Source organism: Nicotiana tomentosiformis, chromosome 2 (assembly GCF_000390325.3).
Source record: "Nicotiana tomentosiformis chromosome 2, ASM39032v3, whole genome shotgun sequence".
Lineage (NCBI taxonomy): Eukaryota > Viridiplantae > Streptophyta > Magnoliopsida > Solanales > Solanaceae > Nicotiana > Nicotiana tomentosiformis.
The window spans coordinates 166,692,969-166,713,441 of NC_090813.1; the positions used below are offsets into that span (position 1 = coordinate 166,692,969).

General features: G+C 41.4%; 2 protein-coding genes across 2 annotated transcripts; both read left to right on the forward strand.

Moving 5' to 3' along the window:
• Positions 1 to 1,930: 1,930 nt before the first annotated feature.
• LOC138906021 (uncharacterized) lies at positions 1,931 to 11,832 on the forward strand. The gene is made up of 6 exons (XM_070194539.1): positions 1,931 to 2,261; positions 3,949 to 4,278; positions 4,504 to 4,662; positions 11,067 to 11,170; positions 11,264 to 11,374; positions 11,437 to 11,832. The coding sequence occupies exons 1-6, from the start codon at positions 1,931 to 1,933 to the stop codon at positions 11,830 to 11,832; spliced, it is 1,431 nt and encodes a 476-aa protein (XP_070050640.1).
• A 4,448-nt stretch (positions 11,833 to 16,280) lies between these two features.
• LOC138906022 (uncharacterized) lies at positions 16,281 to 16,652 on the forward strand. Its single transcript, XM_070194540.1, has one exon. It carries the CDS (start codon positions 16,281 to 16,283, stop codon positions 16,650 to 16,652), a length of 372 nt encoding a protein of 123 aa, XP_070050641.1.
• Positions 16,653 to 20,473: the final 3,821 nt, after the last annotated feature.

Below are 20,473 nucleotides of genomic sequence, written 5' to 3' on the forward strand. Positions count from 1 at the left end.
CACGAAGTCCAATCGGCTAAGTCATCTCATCCCGAGACATCCACTCACAACACCACCATGTGCGCGGCATGGCATCCGATCTCAGTCCGGTCAGCTAAGCCGTCTCACCACAATGTCGTGTGGGTCGATATCACATCAAAACCCACTAGCAATCATCTCATCCCATTTAAGGGGAATTATCTTAACACATCAATCTCATCCCATGTAAGGGGAAAAATCTCATCATATCAACACGGGGATTTTACCCTTCCATCACTCCTACACCGGCACGTGTAGTTTTGGGATTAGGTTATTTCAACCTACCCTTCCTCGGTGATAAAACGATACTCCCAAAACATTTATTATTTAAAGGATTTACAGGTCATTTCATAATCTTTCACACTTCTTCCCATTTCATTGGCACAAGTGGCCACAATTGTAATATCATTCTCGGCACGTCGGCCATAATTCATATTTCATACACACCCCTATATGGGCAATGTATTACGCCGTGTGGTCATACCTTGTGGGTGTATGTATGAGCTGTGGCAGCTGGTTGAGGTTGATACAGTGTGTTTTTGTGGGAATCGGGTCTTTGGGAAATGATCGTGTGGTGAAAATTTTGGTTATAAAGCTTATCAGTATGAGTGGAAGGAATAATATTCTGTTGAGATGGTGTTTTTGGGTGTATGTTGATTGGAGTGACGTGGGATCACCTGCGAGTATATGTATGGTAAGTTCATTCAGTGATTTCATGGCTTCAGAACGGTTCTTGGCACGTTCAAGGATGAACGTTTGTTTAAGGAGGGGAAAATGTAACGACCCGATCGGTCATTTTGAGAATTAGCATCCTGTTTGGTGGTTTAAGGTCTCAAGTAGCTTCGTATTGTGTATTATGACTTGCGTGTGTCGCCGGATTCGGTTTCGGATGAGTTGGGATTAAGTTGCAAGAATTGTTCTTGTTTTAGAAGCTTAAGTGGCAAAAGTTGACCGGAGTTTAACTTTTGAGTAGACGACTCCGAAATGGTATTTTGATTATTCCCATAGCTTCGTATGGTAATTTTGGACTTAGACAATCCGTATTTGGATTTCGATTTAGAGGTCCATAGGTTGATTTGATGCATTTTGGCGAAAGTTGGAAAGTTAAAGGTTTGGAAGGCTAAGAGATTTGACCGGGAGTTAAGTTTGTTGATATCAGATTCGGATTGAGATTACGGGAATTGGTATAGCTCTGATGTGTCATTTGGGACTTTCATGAAACATTTGAGGTCATTCCGGGTTGATTTGATATGATTCGGCGCGAGTTGTAGAAGTTGAAAGTTCATTAGTTCAGTAGGCTTGAATTGAGGTGTAATTCATAGTTGTGATGTTATTTGTTGTGATTTGACGCCTCGAGCAGGTCCGCATTATGTTATGGAACTTGTTGGTATGTTCGGATGGAGTCCCGGGGTCCTCGGGTGTATTTCGGATGGGCTACGGGCCATTTCTTCATGTTTTAGAGTTGCTGGTTTTCTGAAGACAATGTTGCAAATGCTCAAGCGCCTCAACAGCCGCATGTTCAAGCTGCTCAGGTTGTGTTGCCTCTAGATATAGGGGAAATGTTTGGTAGTACCAGGGATGCAATCCAACTATTGACCAACCTTGCGGCTTAAGGAAATCAGGCTAATGTGCAACATGCTGCAAATGATTAGGGTTCTATTAATCCAAGGTTTCCTAGTTCATCAAGTTAGGGGTTCGTGAGTTCTAGGGAACCAGAGTACAAGATGATGCTCGATAGTTTATTCAAGATGCAAAGAAGCCTTTGCGGGCTATGAAATTCACAAGTACTGTAGCGGTTGGTTTGGCTGCCTATAAGTTGAAAGATGTTGTTGATGTGTGGTTTAACACATGGTAAGCAGACTGAGGTGAAAATACTCTACCTATCACATGGAAGGAATTTGAGGATGCCTTTATGGAAAATTTTGTACCTCAGGCTGACCAGGATGCAAAGTTAGTCCAGTTTGAAAAATCGAGGCAGGGTTGGATGAGTGTGAAAGAGTATTACATAGAGTTCGTGAAGTTATCAAAGTATGCAACTGATGTCATCTGCGATGAAAGAGACAGAATCCAGAGGTTTATTGCAGGCTTGGGTGACCATATTCATGGAGAAACTTATTTTGCATCGTTTGCTCCAGGTTGCACTTTCACTTCTATTGTTGGTGTTGCAAAACACTTGGAGGAGAGGAAGAGACAGCAAAGGGAAAGCGAACATAAGAAGGCTCGATTCAACAGCAATGTTAGTGGTAAATTTGGGGGTTTCTAGCAGAACCAATCCAATGAGGTTAATTCTGCACCAGCTCAGTCCAATGTGCAATCTGTGAATTCTTCTTTTGTGACGCCTCGACTGAAGTTTAGTGGCCGGAATCTCTAGAGTCAACCCTATCGTCATAATAACAACATTCAGCATTTTCAATAAAGGATCACATATGGGAAGTGTGGCCCCCACTTAGGGTAGTGCTTGTATGGGATTCGTGCATGCTATCATTGTGGGAATCCAAATCATATGAAGGTGAATTATTCAAAGCTTCATCAAGGTTAGGATAAAAAAGTGCTATAGTTCCAGATAATAATGCAGCTACAGGTTTGACAGCACCACCTGCTCATGGTAATCGGACTCACTAGAATTGAAATATAAACAAAGGTGGGACTACAGCTACTTCGGGTGCTACATGCATGATGTATGGTATGGTGGCTAGATAGGATGCCAAAGCTTCTCTAGATGTCGTCACATGTATTATTATCATAAACTCCATAAGTGCTTATGCATTAGTTGATTCATGCTCTACCTATTCCTATCTTACCCTATACATTGCATCCAAGTTCAAACAAAAGTCAGAGCTATTAGATGTCCCAACTACTATAACTACCCATGTTAATCTGACCTTGATTGTAACCAGAGTTTATAAGAAATGTCTAATAACAGTCTAGAGTAGAGACACACGTGCAAACTTGTTAGAGCTAGAGATAGTAGACTTTGATGCCATGATGGGGATGGATTGGTTGCCTTTTGTTATGCTACCCTAGGTTTCCATGATAAAATAGTTACTCTTACAATTCCAAATAAACCTATGATCCAATTAATATCTAGTGTTGTAGAGCCTTAAGATAGGTTTATTTCCTATCTTAGGGAAAATAGTATGTTGGATAAAGGGTATATTTGCCATCTCGTAAGGGTTATAGAGGCAGATGCAGAAAAGTTAACACTTCAATCAATGTCGATGGTGAATGAGTTTCCAGAGATCTTTCTTGAAGAGTTGTTGGGTATTCTTCCAGAAAGAGAGATATGTTTTTTAAGTTAATGTATTTCCAGACACTCAGCGGATTTCTATTCTGCTATATAGGATGGCTCAGCAGAGTTGAGAGAACTGAAAGAACGGTTGAAGGATTTATTAGACAAAGGTTTCCTTCGCCCAAGTGTATCACCTCAATGTGCACCATTCTTATTCATCAAGAAGAAGGATGGTTATCTCTTAATATGCATAGACTATCGACAACTGAATAAAGTAACCATCAAGAACAAGTACCCACTACCAAAGATAGATGATTTGTTTGATTAATTGCACGCACAATGTATTTTTTAAAGGTTGATTTGAGGTCAGGTTATCATCCGTTGAGGGTAAAGGAGCAGGATATTCTAAAAATAGTCTTTAGGACTCGCTATGGACATGATTTCGTGATGATGTCTTTTGGGGTTGACAAATTCTCAAGCAACATTTCTGAATTTCTAAAAGAATGTGTTAAAGCCATATTTAGATACCTTTGTGATCATCGATATTGATGCCATGTTAGTATATTCTCGTAGTCAAGAAGAGCATACAGAAGATCTCAAGCTAGCACTATAGACTTTAAGAGACCAAGAACTCTATATGAAGTTTTTAAAGTGTGAATTTTGGTTCGCTTCTGTGGCCTTCTTGGGCCATATTGTTTCAGGTAAAGGAGTTAAAGTTGACAATCAAAAGGTTGATGCGGTGAAGAACTGGCCAAGACAAACGATGACAACAAAAATCAGAAGCTTCTTGGCATTGGCTGGTTATTATAAAAGGTTCATGGAAGGATTTTCTATAATATCTGAACTGTTAACTAAATTGACTCAAAACAAGGTGAAATTTCGTTGGTTTGAAGATTACGAAAACAGTTTCAAGGAGCTGAAAGATAGATTGACATCTACACTAGTTTTAACATTGCCAGATGGTACTAAAGGATTTACAGCTTATTGTGATGCTTCTGCTATAAGTTTGGGATGTGTTTTGATGCAAAATGGTAAGATTGTGGTTTATGCTTCAAGGAAGTTGAAATTTCATTAACAGAATTATCCAACTTATGATTTAGAACTAGAAGTTGTGGCATTCACTTTGAAGATATGGAGGCACAATTTACATAGCGCTCTTGTTGATGTTTTCACAAATCACAAGGAATTAAACTAATGGGAAAGAAGATGGTTGGAACTACTCAAAGATTATGACCTGGATATTCTGTACCATCCAGGTAAAGCCAATGTGGTAGCAGATGCTCTAAGTCGTAATTCAGTGGAAAGTCTAGCACATTTTAGAGCTGAAAAAAAGGTGATGGGTAGGGAGTTGAGTAGTTTAGAAAATATAGGAGTTTGTACATCTGAGCTAGATTATGGTGGATTCATACTACAAGGTTCGTCTCCATCATCATTAATCTCTCAAGTCAAAGAAAAGCAATATTGTCACGACCCAAAATTCTACCAAAGATTGTGATGCTGCCTAACCTGCTTGCTAGACAAGCTAACACAATAACAATCATAATTCTAAGGCTGAATAATCAAACTTTAACAAAATACTCAATAAGATAAGAAAACCAAAAAATCTCAAGTCTGATAACATAGATAATTATCCAAGGTAGGGTCTAAACAGGCCACAACTGCTAATATCGCCCAAGACTCGGATGTCGCAATCATCACAAGCATCTAACAAGAGTATGAGAAATCATCTGAATATATTGTCTATCTGAATAAAGTAGATAGACATAATAAAAAAGTAGGGAGGGTGACTCCATGTGCTGTGAATCGATTAAGTAGAGCAGCTCATCACGAAGTCTCCATAAAAGATCCTATAAACTCGGATGAATTCCACTCACACCAGCCTCAGAACCTATACAAAATATGTAGAAGTGTAGTATGAGTACAAACCATAGTACCCAGTAGCTATCAAGTCAAGCCTCGAAGAAGTAGTGGCGAGGGGTTGACTCGGACACTCACTAGAAGTAAAATAAGCAGATGAGAGAATAATCTAACATGAAACTAGACATGATATCATCAACAAGTATAAAAGCTCAATACATAACTCATACGAAATTTAGTCATGCTTTTCTATTAACAAAAACCAAATAAGATATCAGCATCCCAATATCCGAATAAAACATGATACCAGTCAACAAAACCTTCATCATTAATAGCGTGAGTCTAATCAAATATACATGTGCATGTTCAGGATCCCTTTCTCAATAACTCAGCACAAATCCATGTGCCTGACACATGCCACATGTCCAACAAGCACCAAAAGAATCACTGGTGCCTACACTCACAGGGCCCAAGGTAACATGGGTAATCGCCTAACTTCAGAGGGATGGATCCATAATCCAAGTGTCGATCATTTTATATTAATGATCATCAATCAATCATTGCAGCGTAAAACCCGATCCAATTCATAATATCATCAATATAATAATCAGTACTAATATCCGCTCAAGTGCCCGAAATGCCAAAATCCTCAACTTCCTCAATAACCACTTTTTCACTCATGCATATGTTTAAGAAACAATATAATAAAAGGGCACAAGACAGGATAGTAAGAATACGGATAAAAGCTCAAATGGCCAAGTGATGGCTGGCAAATCATGTAACTCAACTTAACACAATGGCTCAATAAGCTATTCAATATGTCCTATCTTAATTAGAATATTATCATGAGTTAATTAGGCCATAGAACCCATCTAAATCATGAAGTAAATAAGGCAAGTATATGACCATGAATTTATAAGAAAGTATGACATGTAAATGTCAAATCAACAAGTCATAAACCTAGGCATGCTCCTAAATCATGAATATAAATTATCACGTAGTCATAGAATCAATTTGAACATGAATAACAACTTCACATAATTCAATAAAAGCACAACTCAAGTACATAATACCAGACATGGTCAAAACCTAGCTATGCATATATGCTCATTACCTCGCATATACGTGTCTCGTAAATCATGTATCAAGTACCAATTATATCACCTATGGGAGCATTCTCTCTTACAAGGATAGAAAGAGACTTACCTCCATGCAGCAACCTCAAATCAAGCAAAAGTCACCTAACCGTCCAAATTCAACTCCACATGACCCAAATCTAGTCAAGAAAAATTCAATAATATCAAAAAAGCCATAGAAAACAACCCAAAATAATAAAGCTTTGATCTTTACACAAATCCCCAAAAGTTAACAAACGTCGGGTCCACACAGTTAAAATCTGAATCGAGATAGACTCCAACTACCCATAACTCCATGAGTCCAAATAAGCGATTAGATTCCAAAATCGAGTCCAAATTGACCTTCAAATTCACAAAATACACCTTTTTAAGTTGTAGACAAAACCCCCAAATTTTCCTTTAAAACTCCATGTGTTAGGTGTAGAAATCTATGAGAAATTAAAATATAAAGTCAAATCAAAGTGAAAATTACTTATCTCCAATGTAGTAGTAAATTTTCTCTCCAAAATCTCCACCTCTCGAAGTCTAGGGTTCAACATATGAGAGAATGGGTAAACTCCCAAAATTATATCACTTAATAAACTGTCCAGTTGTTCTAATCATGATCAGGGGACCTCTTTCGCAATCGCCAAGGCCAAGCTAACTGCCCAGTTGCTGCCCTTATTCTTGAATATGAATACCCCCTCTACGAACGCGATGCCTGATCCACTGAGCCTACACGAACCCGAGCCTAGCTCCGTAAATGCGAAGTCATTCCTTCCTCCTGGTATTACTCCTTCGCGAATGCATCCCATGCACGCGAATGCGATGCTTTAGCTCTCTTCTCTCTATGAACACGGTACCTCCTACATGAACGCAAAGAGGAAAATCCTCCTGTAAACTCCTTCTTCTCTGTGATAGTGAGGCAAGCTCCGCAATGGCGAAGCACTGTTACTCATAAAAAAACCAACAATCCAAACCAAGAGGAAATGAATTGAAACTACCCGGAAACACACCCGATCCCCCTCCCCCTCCCGGACCCCATCCAATAACACAAAAAAAATCTCTTTACCTTATCCAAACTTGTCTGAATGCTCAAAACACCATGATTAACATCAGAACCACGAATCGATGATCAAAACGTAAGTTAAGCTTCTCTTATGCTCATTAACTTCCCAACTTCAACCAAGCGTTCGATTTAAGCCTAACTAATCTCGATGACATCCAAACTTTGTACACAAGTCTGAATCCAATATCTTCAAAGTTAACCCCCAGTCAAACTAATGAACTCTCTAAACCTCCAAATTGTCAACTTTTGGCAAATAGCACCAAAACCTCCTAGGAACCTCCAAATCCAAATCCGGATATACGCCCAAGTTCAAAATAACCATATGAACCTATTGGAGACCTCAAATAACTTATTCGAGACTGTTTATACAAAATTCAAAACCTTGATCAACTCTTACAACATAAGATTCTAAAATAAGATTAAGTGTCAGAAATTCCTCTCAACCCTTCAGAAACCAAACCAACCATCCACACAAGTCACAAGACAACAAACACATATATAAGAAGTATCAAATAGGGAAATAGGGCTCAAATACGCAAAATGATCGGTCGAGTCCTTACAAATATGAAGATCCAGACTTACTGGAATTGAAGGGGAAAGTGAAGAATCAGGAAATTATCGCCTTCACTCTTGGAGATAATGATGAGGTTCTGAGGTATAGAGAAAGATTGTGTGTTCTTGATGTGGACATGTTGAGATAGAAATTATGGCTAAAGCTCATAGCCCTCGATATTCAGTCCATACAGGTGAAACAAGGATAAATCATGATATCGCAAAGTATGTGGAGAAGTTCTTAAATTGTCAACAGTTAAAGGTTGAACATCAAAGGCCTGGAGGGTTGTAGCAAGAAATAACTATTCCTACTTGGAAGTGGGAGGAAATCAATTTGGACTTTATGGTTAGTTTACCACGTAAGATAAGACATTATGACTCAATTTGGGAGATAGTAGACACACTCACCAAGTCAGCTCATTTTCTTCCAGTCAAGACAACAAATGGTGTTGATCAGTATGCTAAGTTATATATCGAGGAGATAGTTCGATTGCATGGTTCGCCACTTTCAATTATTTTGGATAGAGGAGCTCAATTTAAAGCTCATTTTTTGGGTCATTTTAGTGAGGATAAGGCACCAAAGTGAGGCTTAGCATGACTTTCCATCTTCGGACATATGGTCAAGCAGAAAGGACTATTAACATTACGACTCAATAGGTTCTTTTGGGTTCTAGCTTTTTATTTCATGCTTTAAAACTTTTAATGGCCTAATTTGATGATCTATGACTTGTATGCATGGTGTGCTTTAATTTCCAAAAATTTTAAATGTGATTTTTTCAAAGAAAACTTTATTTTTAGAGCTGTGAGTCTCTTTGGCGGCATCACTACATATAAAACATTTCGTTAGAAGACTGAATTCTTATAACATAGCTCTATCGCATGATTTAGAGAAGAAGGAAGGACAACCATCCTATAATACCCTGTAGCCACCTATTCATAAGTATGGCACGCAATATAGTCCTGAACAAGACTTTACTAGACACGACCTATAGACATCCCAAGACTGAACTACTCTGATACCATGTTTGTCATGACCCAGCCTAGGGTCGCGAAGGATAACCGACACTAAGTGTCAGTCATTACTAAACCTATTGATAATCTACTAATCATGAATATAAACTATTAAACTAAACAAGCATAAGCATAGATGATAAGAATTGTACAATCTAGAAAGCCGGCAAGGCTAATAGAAGATGACATATAAAAACATACTAACTACAAAGATGCATATCTACAAGCCTCTAGGAGTGCTGAACTAAACAAGTACTGGACAGAACAGGGCCCCGCCATACCCAAACTAACTGACTGTACATATACTAAAAGATAAGTAACTCCGGGAGTAAGCGAAGTGACTCCAATAGCTGGTGGATGGCCTACTAATGTGGCTCAAGCGCAGATTTATCTGCACCTGCGCGACATGAAACGCAGCACCCCGGAAGGGACGTGATTACGATATGTACAAAGTATGTAGGGTTGAAAGTATATGTAAAGCATACTAAAGTATGACTGTAAGCTAAAAATCTAAATATAAGTTGAAAGCTAAACAAGACTCTGAACTAGCAACTGATCTGAAATTGAACCAAAGTTTAAGCTGAAACTGAACTACTATCTGACTTGGTACTTGTCTAGCGTTATGGGCTATATCCCCCAATCAGGTAACTATACATCTGAACTATTCTCATGTATAGTCATGCAATGCAAACTGTAGCTATATACACGTATATAACATGCCTGACTGGTGTTATGGGCTATATCCCCCTAGCAGGTAAATATATAATCAATAGGCCCGACTGGTGTTATGGGCTATCTCCCCCATCATACAATCAATAAGCTTCACTGGAATTATGGGCTATATCCCCCCAACATAATCAATATAAGCATGTATGAGGCATAACACATATGGCAGCATCATATGGACTCAAGAGATCATGAAGGAAACCATAAACGGAATCACAAACGTAATCTGACGCTTGTCGTCCATAAGTTGGACGGAGGATACTATCCCCATTTTAGGGAGAAACTGAGTATGTACATGAGATAATAAGGCTAATTGACTCATTAGTATCCCTCTATAATCAATTTAGAACTAAGGAACTCAAAATTTGTCCAACTCTTCGAATTTCCAACAATTTCAGCAGAGTTTCCCCTAAAACTGGATGATCCCCAAAAACACAGCAAGCACCACAACATACACAGGAATGGATACTCGAACAATATGATAACATAAAACTAAAGGAAATCCAGTTATCCAGAATAGTGTGAAACGATCGACAAAACGGAATTATGAACGTAATATCGACTCATAGTGGCTAACTTGTGATATGAAAGTCTAAATATGATTTAGGAATAATATAAGCATCAACACATAATAATTAAAATTATATAATCGTAAGTGAATCTATTAGGATCATATTGGGGTTAGGTATACACTAAAACATCAAAGGAACGGAACAAACGGAAAGCCGGATGGCATAAGCCAAATGGGCGATTCACCCTTTTTGTTTATGTTGTGTTTTGAAGTTCCAACATAAACTAGTTTCTTCTATACTTCACATATGGAATTGAATACTATATAAGTATACAATACATGCATAAATTTCCCTTGAACAACTCTTAAAAGATCAAGAAGAAAGGCTAGAACACATCTAAACCAAATCATGCCGAAAACTTATCAGTTTAATCACCCTAGTCTCACCCTAAAAGTACGGATTATAATATTCCCAACTTGCCGACTTTTGAACAAACTTATTTTCTTCTATTCGTTTAGCTTCTAAACCTTCCAACCCTCTTGGTACTTGCAGTTCATGATCTAAAATATGTGTCACCTCAAAGGTTATATGATTAAATTACTTTATGTATTTTCAAAGATGATCTCATTTTTGAACTTACATCAATTGACTTACAACGTACTTTTACGTATGAAAACATGGGGTGTAACAAAAAACCAGGAGTGTTAACTCAGATGTTAGTGATAGCAGAGTGGAAGGGGGAGCGTATTACTATGGACTTTGTGGTAGGGTTACCACAGACATTGAAAGAGTTTGATGTTATTTGTGTAGTTGTGGACAGACAGACAAAATATGCACATTTCATTCTGGCGATGACTTCGTATACATCATAGAGGTTGGATCAAATATACATCAGAGAGATCGTTTGGTTGCATGGTGTGCCTATTTCTATCATCTCAGATCGTGCACTTAGCTCCCTTTGCACTTTTGGAGAGTAGTTCAGCAAGAGCTGGACATGCAGGTGGAGCTCAACACTGCATTTCACCCACCAACAGATGGCCAGTCCGAGAAAACTATCCAGATCCTTGAGGATACGCTGAGGGCATGTGTTATTAATATTGGAGGCCAGTAGGACCAGTTTCTACCATTAACGAAGTTTTCCTATACGAACAAATACCAATACAGTATTCAACAGACGCTGTATGGGGCTCTATATGGTAGGAGGTGTCGTTCTCATATTGGTTGGTTTGAGCGTTATGAGGCTAAGATGTTGAGTAAAGATTTGGTTCGTGATGCCTTGGATAAGGTAAAGTTGATCCAGGATTGCCTTCAGTGCAGAGTAGGTAAAAACGTTATGCGGACAAGAAGGTCCCTGATGTTGCTTATATGGAGGGTGAGAATGTACTTTTGAAAGTTTCACCTATGAAAGGAATGATGAGAATTGGGAAGAAGAACAAGTTAAAACCGAGGTTTATTGGACCATTTGAGATCGTAAAGAGATTTAAGGAGGTTGCTTATAGGCTTGCATTTCCTCACAACCAAGCAGGGGTACATCCGATATTTCATGTTTTCATGCTTCAGAAGTATTATGAAGACAAGTCGCATGTATTGGACTTTAGCACAGTGCAGCTTGATGAGAATATAACTTATGAAGAAGAGCAGATAGCTATTGTAGATTGTCAGGTTCGAAAGTTAAGATCTAAGGTTGTTTCTTCTGTGAAAGTGCTTTGGAAAGCTCAACCGACTGAGGAGGCTACTTGGTAGTTCAAGTCCAATATGAGGAGTAGATATCCGCATAACTTTACTATTTCAGGTACATTTCTATGTCCATTCGAGAATGAACGTTTCTTTTAGAGGTGGAGAATATAACAACCTAATAAGTCATTTTAAGTTTTAGCTTTCCGTTATATGCTTTAAGACTTTTAATGGCCTAGTTTGATGATCTATGACTTGCATGCATGGTCCGTTTTGATTTTTGAAAAGTTTGAATGTGATTTTTCAAAGAAAACTTGATTTTTGAACTTTATAATGGTTAGAGCTGACCACGATCAACATTGTTGGTAAACGGCCTCAAATTTGTATTTTGACGATTCCGGTAGGTTTGTATGATGATTTTGGAGTTGTACACATATTCGACTGGGGTCCCGGGTGACCCGAGGCCGTTTCGGCACTAATTGTGAAAAGTTGAAACTTTGAACTTATGAACTTTGAAATCTTTGAGTTTTGAGGGTTGATTCTTGATTCTTGATGTTATATTAGTATTTTGAGCTTCCAAGCTAGTTTTTTAAAGTTTATATACTTGTGTGAATCTTTGAGTAGGGCCCGGGGGCTCGGTGTGTTTCGGGGTGGTTTTCGAGCATTTTTGCATAATTTGTAGCAGTAGATGTGCTGCTGGTGTAGTGTGCATCGTGAACACAGAGCTTTTCTTATGTTCACGAAGGTTAATTGGGGGAAGGGGTGTTTTACACTACACGAACGCAATGTGAAGCTCGTGAACCCGAGAACCTGATGGAGTTGGCCTTCACGAACGCGGTTTCCTAAACACGAACCCATAATCCTATGCTCTTGGAGGATGGTAGGAATTTCTTCATCGTGAATGCGACCATAGGATCTCCATCGCAAAGGTTGGGGGCGGTAGCCTTCGCAAATTAGAGGAGGCTTTCACGAACGCGATGGCCAGTTAGTTGTTGATATTTGTGGATGCAGTAGGTGCTTTGTGGACGTGAAGAACACCAGACGCCAAGGTATATAAAGGGCTGAAAATCGGGATTTAGCCACTTTTCACCATTTTTGAGACCTAGACCACGGATTTGAGAGATTTTTGAGAGGATTTTCATCCCAAATTTTAAGGTTAGTAATCCTAGTTTTGATTTATTTTCATGAATTCCCATATATCCTTTATCCCTAAATATAATACTTTTAATTGTAAAAATTGGAGTTTTGGGAAAAGATTCATGAGGGCTAATTTTGTGTAACGACCCTGCCGGTCGTTTTGAGAGTTATAGCCCCGATCCCCTATCTACTGCTTTCCCCATATTTTTTTTAGCTTATGTAACTTTCCGGGAGGTTTTGTTTTGGTTTTTGGGGTGTTTTGGGACACTTAGTCCCTAAACGGAAGTTTAAGTCTTAGGATTTTATCCGTAGTCGGAACTGTGTAAAGACGACTCCGGAATGGAATTTCCTCAGTTCTGTTAGCTCTGTTGGATGATTTTTGACTTAGGGGCATGTCCGGATTGTGTTTTGGAGGTCTGTAGCTCATTTAGGCTTGAAATGGCGAACGTCGAATTTTTAGAGATTTTGACCGGTAGTCGACTTTTTGATATCGGAGTCGGAATCCAATTCCGGAAGTTGGAATAGGTCCATAGTGTTGAATATGAATTGTGTGCAAAATATGGGATCAATAGGACGTGGTTTGATAGGTTTCAGCATCAGTTGTAGAAATTTGAAGTTTCAAGTTCATTATGTTTGAATTGTAGGGTGATTGGTGTTATTAGCATTGTTTGATGTGATTTGAGGGCTCGACTAAGTCCGTATGGTGATTTAGGACTAGTTGGTATGTTTGGTTGAGGTCTCGGGGGCCTCGGGTATGTTTCGGATGCTTAACGGATTGAGTTTTGGACTTATGCAATTGCTGAAGCTATCTGAGTTCTGGTGTTTTCGCACCAGCAGGTGCGTGATCGTAAGTGCGGAGAGGCAAGCGCAGAAGCAGAAAGGAGAGGAGCTACCTGGGGTCACAGGTACAAAGGAGGTGCTGCATCTGCGATGCCTGCATAAGCGCTCAACGACCCGCAGGAGCGGAAGAAGACCGCAGAAGCGGACATGGGTCCGCAAGTGCGCACACGCAGGTGCAACCCTTTGATCACAGTAGCAGACACTGAGTTTTTAAGTGGAATCCGCACCTACGATGGGAATTCCACAGGTGCGGTGATGCAGGTGCGATTCTTGGCCCACAGGTGCGAAATCGCTGGGAAGAAAAGGGCTAAGTGTGAGGGTTTGATTTCATTCTCCATTTTTTGACCTAGAGAACTCGGATTGAGGCGAAATTTAGAGGGATTTTCATAGGAAGCTTATGGGTAACGATTCTTAACTCTTTTACGGTTATATCTCATTAATATATAGTTGATTCCACCCTTTAATTAAGGATTTGAGTTGGAAATTGGGTAAAAATGGTAGAAACTTCCTAGACTAAGTTTTTGAGATTTGGAAGGCGATTTGAGGTCGGATTTGAGAAATTCTTGTATGGTTGGACTCGTGAGTGAATGGGTGTTGATATTTTGTGACTTTTACCCAATTCCTAGACGTGGGCCCGGGGAGACTTTTTGGGGCGATTTTCTAATTTCTCGCTTTAGCTTTGATTTCATTAACTAGATTAGTTTCTTATAGTATATGCAATTGATTTTGGCTAAATTTGGGCCATTCGGAGTCGGATATTCGTGGAAAAAGCATTGTTACGGATTGATTTGAGCTTGGTTCGAGGTAAATGGCTTGCCTAACCTTGTGTGGGGGAAATCCCCTTAGGATTTGGAGTTGTTATGATATGTGACCATCGTGTATGCAAGGTGACGTGTGCGTACATGGGCTATTTGTGGAAAAACCTGATTTTTACTAAGTAATAGCATGTTTTCATCTTATCTGAGTATACTAGCATGTGTAGTTATTCTGTTAGCCTAGAATAGCATGTCTACATGTCCTAATTGCCTATTTGAACTCTGTGCAGCATGTTTAGTAAGCCCTGCTTCGTTCTTGACTTGTACTTAGTCTAAATCATAGGTTTCATGTTGTAACTGTTATATTCATTTGTTTGAGTTGCGTATTTATTTTGGGACTACAGGACGGTATCCCGGGAGATCCCCCTGCATATTTACTTTTGAGGCTACGAGTATGTTCTCTTTGTTTAAATTCCAGTCTCTTATTATATTGTTATATTCTCCTGCTTATTTATTATATACCAGTGGGCCTGACCTGACCTCGTCACTACTTGACCGAGGTTAGGCTTGGCACTTACTGGGTACCAATTGTGGTGTACTCATGCTACTCTTCTGCACATGTTTTCGTGTGCAGATCCAGAAACTTCTTACCAGCCGCATTACCAGTCAGTCGAAACAGCTTTGGAGACTTCAAGGTACATCTGCCAAGTCCGCAGACCTCGAAGTTCCTTTCTACTCTTCCCCATGTCCATTATCTTCTGTATTTCTTTATTTAGACTCTGGTGTATAGATATACTAGTTTCATCCTATAGCTTGTGACTTATGATGTTCCAAATTTTGGGAAGATTGTGTATTTATAGAGCATTGGTTATTGTACATGCCGAGCGGCATTGCTACTAGTTATTTAGTTATCCACTGATGTTAGTTGCCAAGTTTTACTTCCGTTTTGTTATTTTCCGCAATTTGTTAGGCTTACCTACCCGTAGAGACTAGGTGTCGTCACGACGTTATACGGAGGGAGTTTGGGTCGTGACAAGTTGGTATCAGCGCTCTAGGTTCATAGGTGTCGTGAGACACAAGCCGGTTTATTAGAGTCTCGCGGATCGGTATGGAGACGTCTGTACTTATCTTCGGGAGGATATGGAACTGTAAGGAAAAATTATGCTCCTTGATTCCTTGTCATGCGAAAATTGTTGACTTCAAAATTCTAAACTTCTGTATTCTATTCTCTCACCGATGGTGAGGACACGTATAGGCGGATCTAATGACCAGGCACCCGTGCCCCCTGCTAGAGCTGCGAAAGGCCGTGGACGGGGTAGAGGCCGTGGATGGGGTAGAGGCTGAGGACGTCCACACAGTGCAGCCAGAGCACCCGCACGAGCTGCTACAGAAGAGCCCCGAGTAGCTACAGCTGGAGGGTAGACACCTGAGGTACTTGTTGATGCACCAGCCTTCCAAGAGACTCTAGCCCAATTTCTAAGCATGTTCAGCACCTTAGCTCAGTATGGATTGATTCCACTTGCTCCTTCCACATCTTAGGCTGGGGAAGGAGCACAGACTCCTATCCTCGGTACTCCAGAGCAGCGGTTTCAGGTCGACCAGGGTCCAGAGATTATACCGATGCAGCCGGTAGCTCCAGCTTAGCCCGAGGTTAGGGCAACAGTTTCTGAGGCGGAGTAGCTCAGACTTGGGAGGTACAAGAAGTACCACCCACCTACCTTCAGCGGATTGGCTACAACAGATGCTCAGGGCTTTCTGGAGGAGTGTCATCGTATTCTCCGTATGATGGGCATAGCAGAGACGAGTGGGGTTTTTTTTACCACCTTCCAGCTTAGAAGAGTAGCCTATCAGTGGTGGCGTGCTTATAAGTTGAGTATTCTAGATGAGGCAGCTTCACTTACATGGACTCAGTTCTCGGACATGTTTTTGAGAGAGTATGTCCCTCAGAATCTTAGAGAGGCATGGCACGCGGATTTTGAGCAGTTGCACCAGGGTGCTATGACTGTGTCAGAGTATGCAGTTCGTTTCAGTGATTTGGCCCGACATGTACTGGTCTTGGTTGCCACAGTCCGAGAGAGGGTTCCTCGGTTTATTGAGGGACTCCACCCCAGTATCAGGATTAGTATGGTCAGGGAGCTGGAGATGGATATTTCTTAACAGCAGGTTGTGAGTATTGCTAGGAGATTGGAGAGCATGCTCGCCTAGGATAGAGGAGAGAGAGGCCAAGAGGTCTTGAAAGACTAGTTCTTACAGTGATACTCGTGTCTCAGCTGCAGTTCGCCATGGTAGGGGCTATGGGAGTCACCCCGTTCATTCAGCTCTTCCAGCCGCCAGTGGTATTCCAGTCCCTTCTAGGCCCCATAAGCCTTATTATGCACCGCCAGTGTCTAGTGTGCCTCCTGCATGGGGTGCTTTTAGCGGTCAGTCTAGCAGATCTGGCCTGAGCCAGTCACAGCATTCACGCCCTCCGAGGGATAGTTTTGAGTGTGGCGACACCCTCCATATGGTGAGGGATTTCCCTAGATTTAGGAGGGGTGCACCTCCACAGGCTTCTCAGCCACCGCGTGCTCCACCGGGTCCTCAGGCTATGATTACAGCACCATCTACCACCCCACATGCTCAGCCAGCTCGAGGTGGAGGTCGGGGAGGTCGAGGTCGCCCTAGAGGGGGAGGCCAGGCTAGATATTATGCTCTTCCGGCTCATACAGAGGCAGTCGCTTCCGACTCTATCATTACAGGTATTGTCCGATTTGTCATAGAGATGCGTCGGTCTTATTTGATCCAGGCTCTACATATTCCTATGTGTCCTCTTATTTTGCCCTGTATTTGGGTGTATCTTGGGATTCCTTGAGTTCCCATGTTTATGTGTCTACTCCCGTGGGAGATTCTCTTATTGTGGACCGTATGTATCGGTCGTGTTTGATTGATCTTAGTGGTTTTGAGGCCAGAGCCGATTTATTATTGCTCAGTATGGTAGACGTTGATGTTATCTTGGGCATGGACTAGTTGTCACCCCATTATGCTATTCTTGATTGTCACGCTAAGATCGTGACGCTGGCTATGCCAAGTTTACTGTGATTAGAGTGGAGGGGTACCTTAGAGTATACTCCCAGCAGAGTTATTTCATTTCTTAAAGCTCAACGGATGGTTGAGAAGGGGTGTGATGTGTATCAAGCTTATGTGAGAGATATCAGTATTGATGCCCCTACAGTTGAGTCAGTTCCAGTAGTGAGGGACTTTCTATATGTGTTTCCAGCTAATCTTTCGGGCATGCCGCCCGACAGAGATATTGATTTTGGCATTGATTTGTTGCCGGGCACTCAGCCCATCTCTATTCCTCCATATCGTATGACTCATCTTGAATTGAAGGAGTTGAAGGAGCAGTTACAGGAGTTTCTTGATAAGGGATTCATTCGGCCCAGTGTGTCACTTTGGGGTGCTCCTGTCTTATTTGTGAAGAAGAAGGATGGTTCTATGCGGATGTATATTGATTACCGCCAGTTGAACAAAGTTACAGTGAAGAACAAGTATCCATTACCTCGTATTGATGACTTGTTTGATCAGTTACAGGGTGCCAGGGTGTTTCCCAAGATTGACATGCGTTCAGGCTATCATCAGTTGAAGATTCGGGAGCCAGATATCTCGAAGACTGCTTTCAGGACTCGATACAGTCACTACGAGTTCCTTGTGATGTCATGTGGGCTGACTAATGCCCCAGCAGCTTTTATGCACTTGATGCACAGTGTGTTCCGGCCCTATCTTGACTCATTCATCATTGTGTTAATTGACGACATTCTGGTGTACTCCCGGACTAGGGAGGATCATGAGCAGCACCTGAGGACTGTGCTCCAGACTTTGAGAGAAAAGAAGTTATAAGCAAAATTTACAAAGTGTGAGTTTTGGCTAGACTCAATGGCATTCTTGGGTCATATCATATCGAGTGAGGGGATCAAGGTGGATACGAAAAAGGTGACGTCAGTGCAGAGTTGGCCCAGACCGTACAGCCACGGAGATCTGGAGTTTCCTGGGTTTTGTAGGGTATTATCGTCGGTTCGTTGAGGGATTCTCATCTATTGCAGCACCCATGACCAGGCTGACCTAGAAGGGTGCTCCGTTCAGATGAACAGAAGAGTGTGAGGAGAGTTTTCAGAAGCTCAAGACAGCTTTGATTACAGCCCCAGTATTGGTATTGCCTTTAGTTTCTGGATCTTATACTGTATATTGTGATGTGTCGCGGGTTTATCTCTACGCGGTGTTGATGCAGGACCGTAGGGTGATTGCCTAAGCATCTAGATAGCTGAAGGTGCATGAAAAGAACTATCCTATCCAGGACCTTGAGCTAGCAGCTATTGTTCATGCCTTGAAGATATGGAGGCACTATTTGTACGGTGTTCCTTGTGAGATCTACACCGATCACCGGAGCTTGCAACATCAGTTCAAGCAAAAGGATCTTAATTTGCGTCATATGAGGTGGTAAGAGCTATTTAAGGATTATGATATCACCATTTTGTATTACCCTGGGAAGGCCAATATGGTGGCCGATGCTTTGAGTTGTCGGGCAGATAGTTTGGGGAGCTTAGCATATCTACCAGTAGTAGAGAGGCCCATGGTGTTGGATGTTCAGGCCTTAGCCAGCCAGTTTGTGAGATTGGATATTTCTAAGCCGAGTCAAGTATTGATGTGGTCTCTCGGTCTTCTCTTTATGATCTTATCAGGGAGCATCTGTATGATCACCCCCATCTTCTTGTCCTTAAGGACACAGTTCATCACGGTGATGATAAGGAGGTCACTATTGGGGATGATGGTGCATTGAGGAAGCAGGGTAGGCTATGTGTGCCCAATGTAGATGGGTTGCGTAATTTTATTCTCCAGGAGGCTCACAGCTCGCGGTACTCCATTCATCCAGGTGCCGCGAAAATGTACCAGGACTTGAGGTAGCATCACTGGTGGAGAAGGATGAATAAGGACATAGTGGAGTATGTAGCTCGGTGTCTAAATTGCCAGCAGGTGAAGTATGAGCATTAGCGGCCAGGTGGGTTGCTTCAGAAGTTAGAAATTTCGGAGTGTAAATGGAAGTGGATCACTATGGATTTCGTTATTGGACTCCCATGGACTCAGCGGAAATTTGATGTCGTTTGGATGATTGTGGATAGGCTAACCAAGTCAGCTCATTTCATTCCTATGATGACTACCTATTCTTCCGAGCAGTTGGCTCGAATTTATATCTGCGAGATCGTCAGGCTTCATGGCGTACCGGTATCTATAATCTCTGACCGGGGTACACAGTTTATATCACGATTCTAAAGGGCCGTACAGCATGAGTTGGGTACTCGAGTTGAGCTGAGCATAGCATTTTACCCTCAGACGGATGGACAGTCCGAGCGCACTATTCAGATACTGGAGGATATGCTCCGCTCTAGTTTGATAGATTTTGGGGGTGCTTGGGATCAGTTCTTGCCACTTGCGGAGTTTTCCTACAACAACAGTTATCAGTCGAGCATTCAGATGGCACCGTATGAGGCTCTGTATAGTAGGCGGTGTTGGTCTCCAGTAGGTTGGTTCGAGCCGGGCGAGGATAGATTATTGGGTATGGAGTTGGTTCAGGATGTCCTGGATAAGGTAAAGTTGATTCAGGATCGACTTCGCACAGCCCAGTCCAGACAGAAGAGTTATGCGGACCGGAAGGTTCGCGATGTTGCATTAATGGTTGGAGATCGAGTCTCGCTTCGGGTTTCGCCTATGAAGGGAATTATGAGGTTCGGGAAGAAGGGCAAGCTGAGCCCAAGGTTTATCAGCCCATTTGAGGTGTTGCGACGTGTTGGGGAGGTTGATTATGAGCTTGCCTTGCCTCCCAGTCTTGTAGGGCTCCATCCAGTATTCCATGTTTCTATGCTCCGTATGTATCACGGTGATCTGGCTAATGTGTTGGATTTCAGCTCAGTCCAGTTGGACAAAGATCTATCTTATGTTGAGGAGCC

Bases quoted from the DNA above. Each gene is read 5' to 3' on its own strand.
- LOC138906021 (XM_070194539.1), top strand. From the start codon at position 1,931: ATGGAAAATTTTGTACCTCAGGCTGACCAGGATGCAAAGTTAGTCCAG. The intron at 4,279-4,503 runs GTAAGATTGTGG...TGTACCATCCAG, and splicing joins ATGTGTTTTGATGCAAAATG to GTAAAGCCAATGTGGTAGCA. The intron at 4,663-11,066 runs GTTCGTCTCCAT...TTTGGAGAGTAG, and splicing joins TGGTGGATTCATACTACAAG to TTCAGCAAGAGCTGGACATG.
- LOC138906022 (XM_070194540.1), top strand. From the start codon at position 16,281: ATGGGCATAGCAGAGACGAGTGGGGTTTTTTTTACCACCTTCCAGCTT.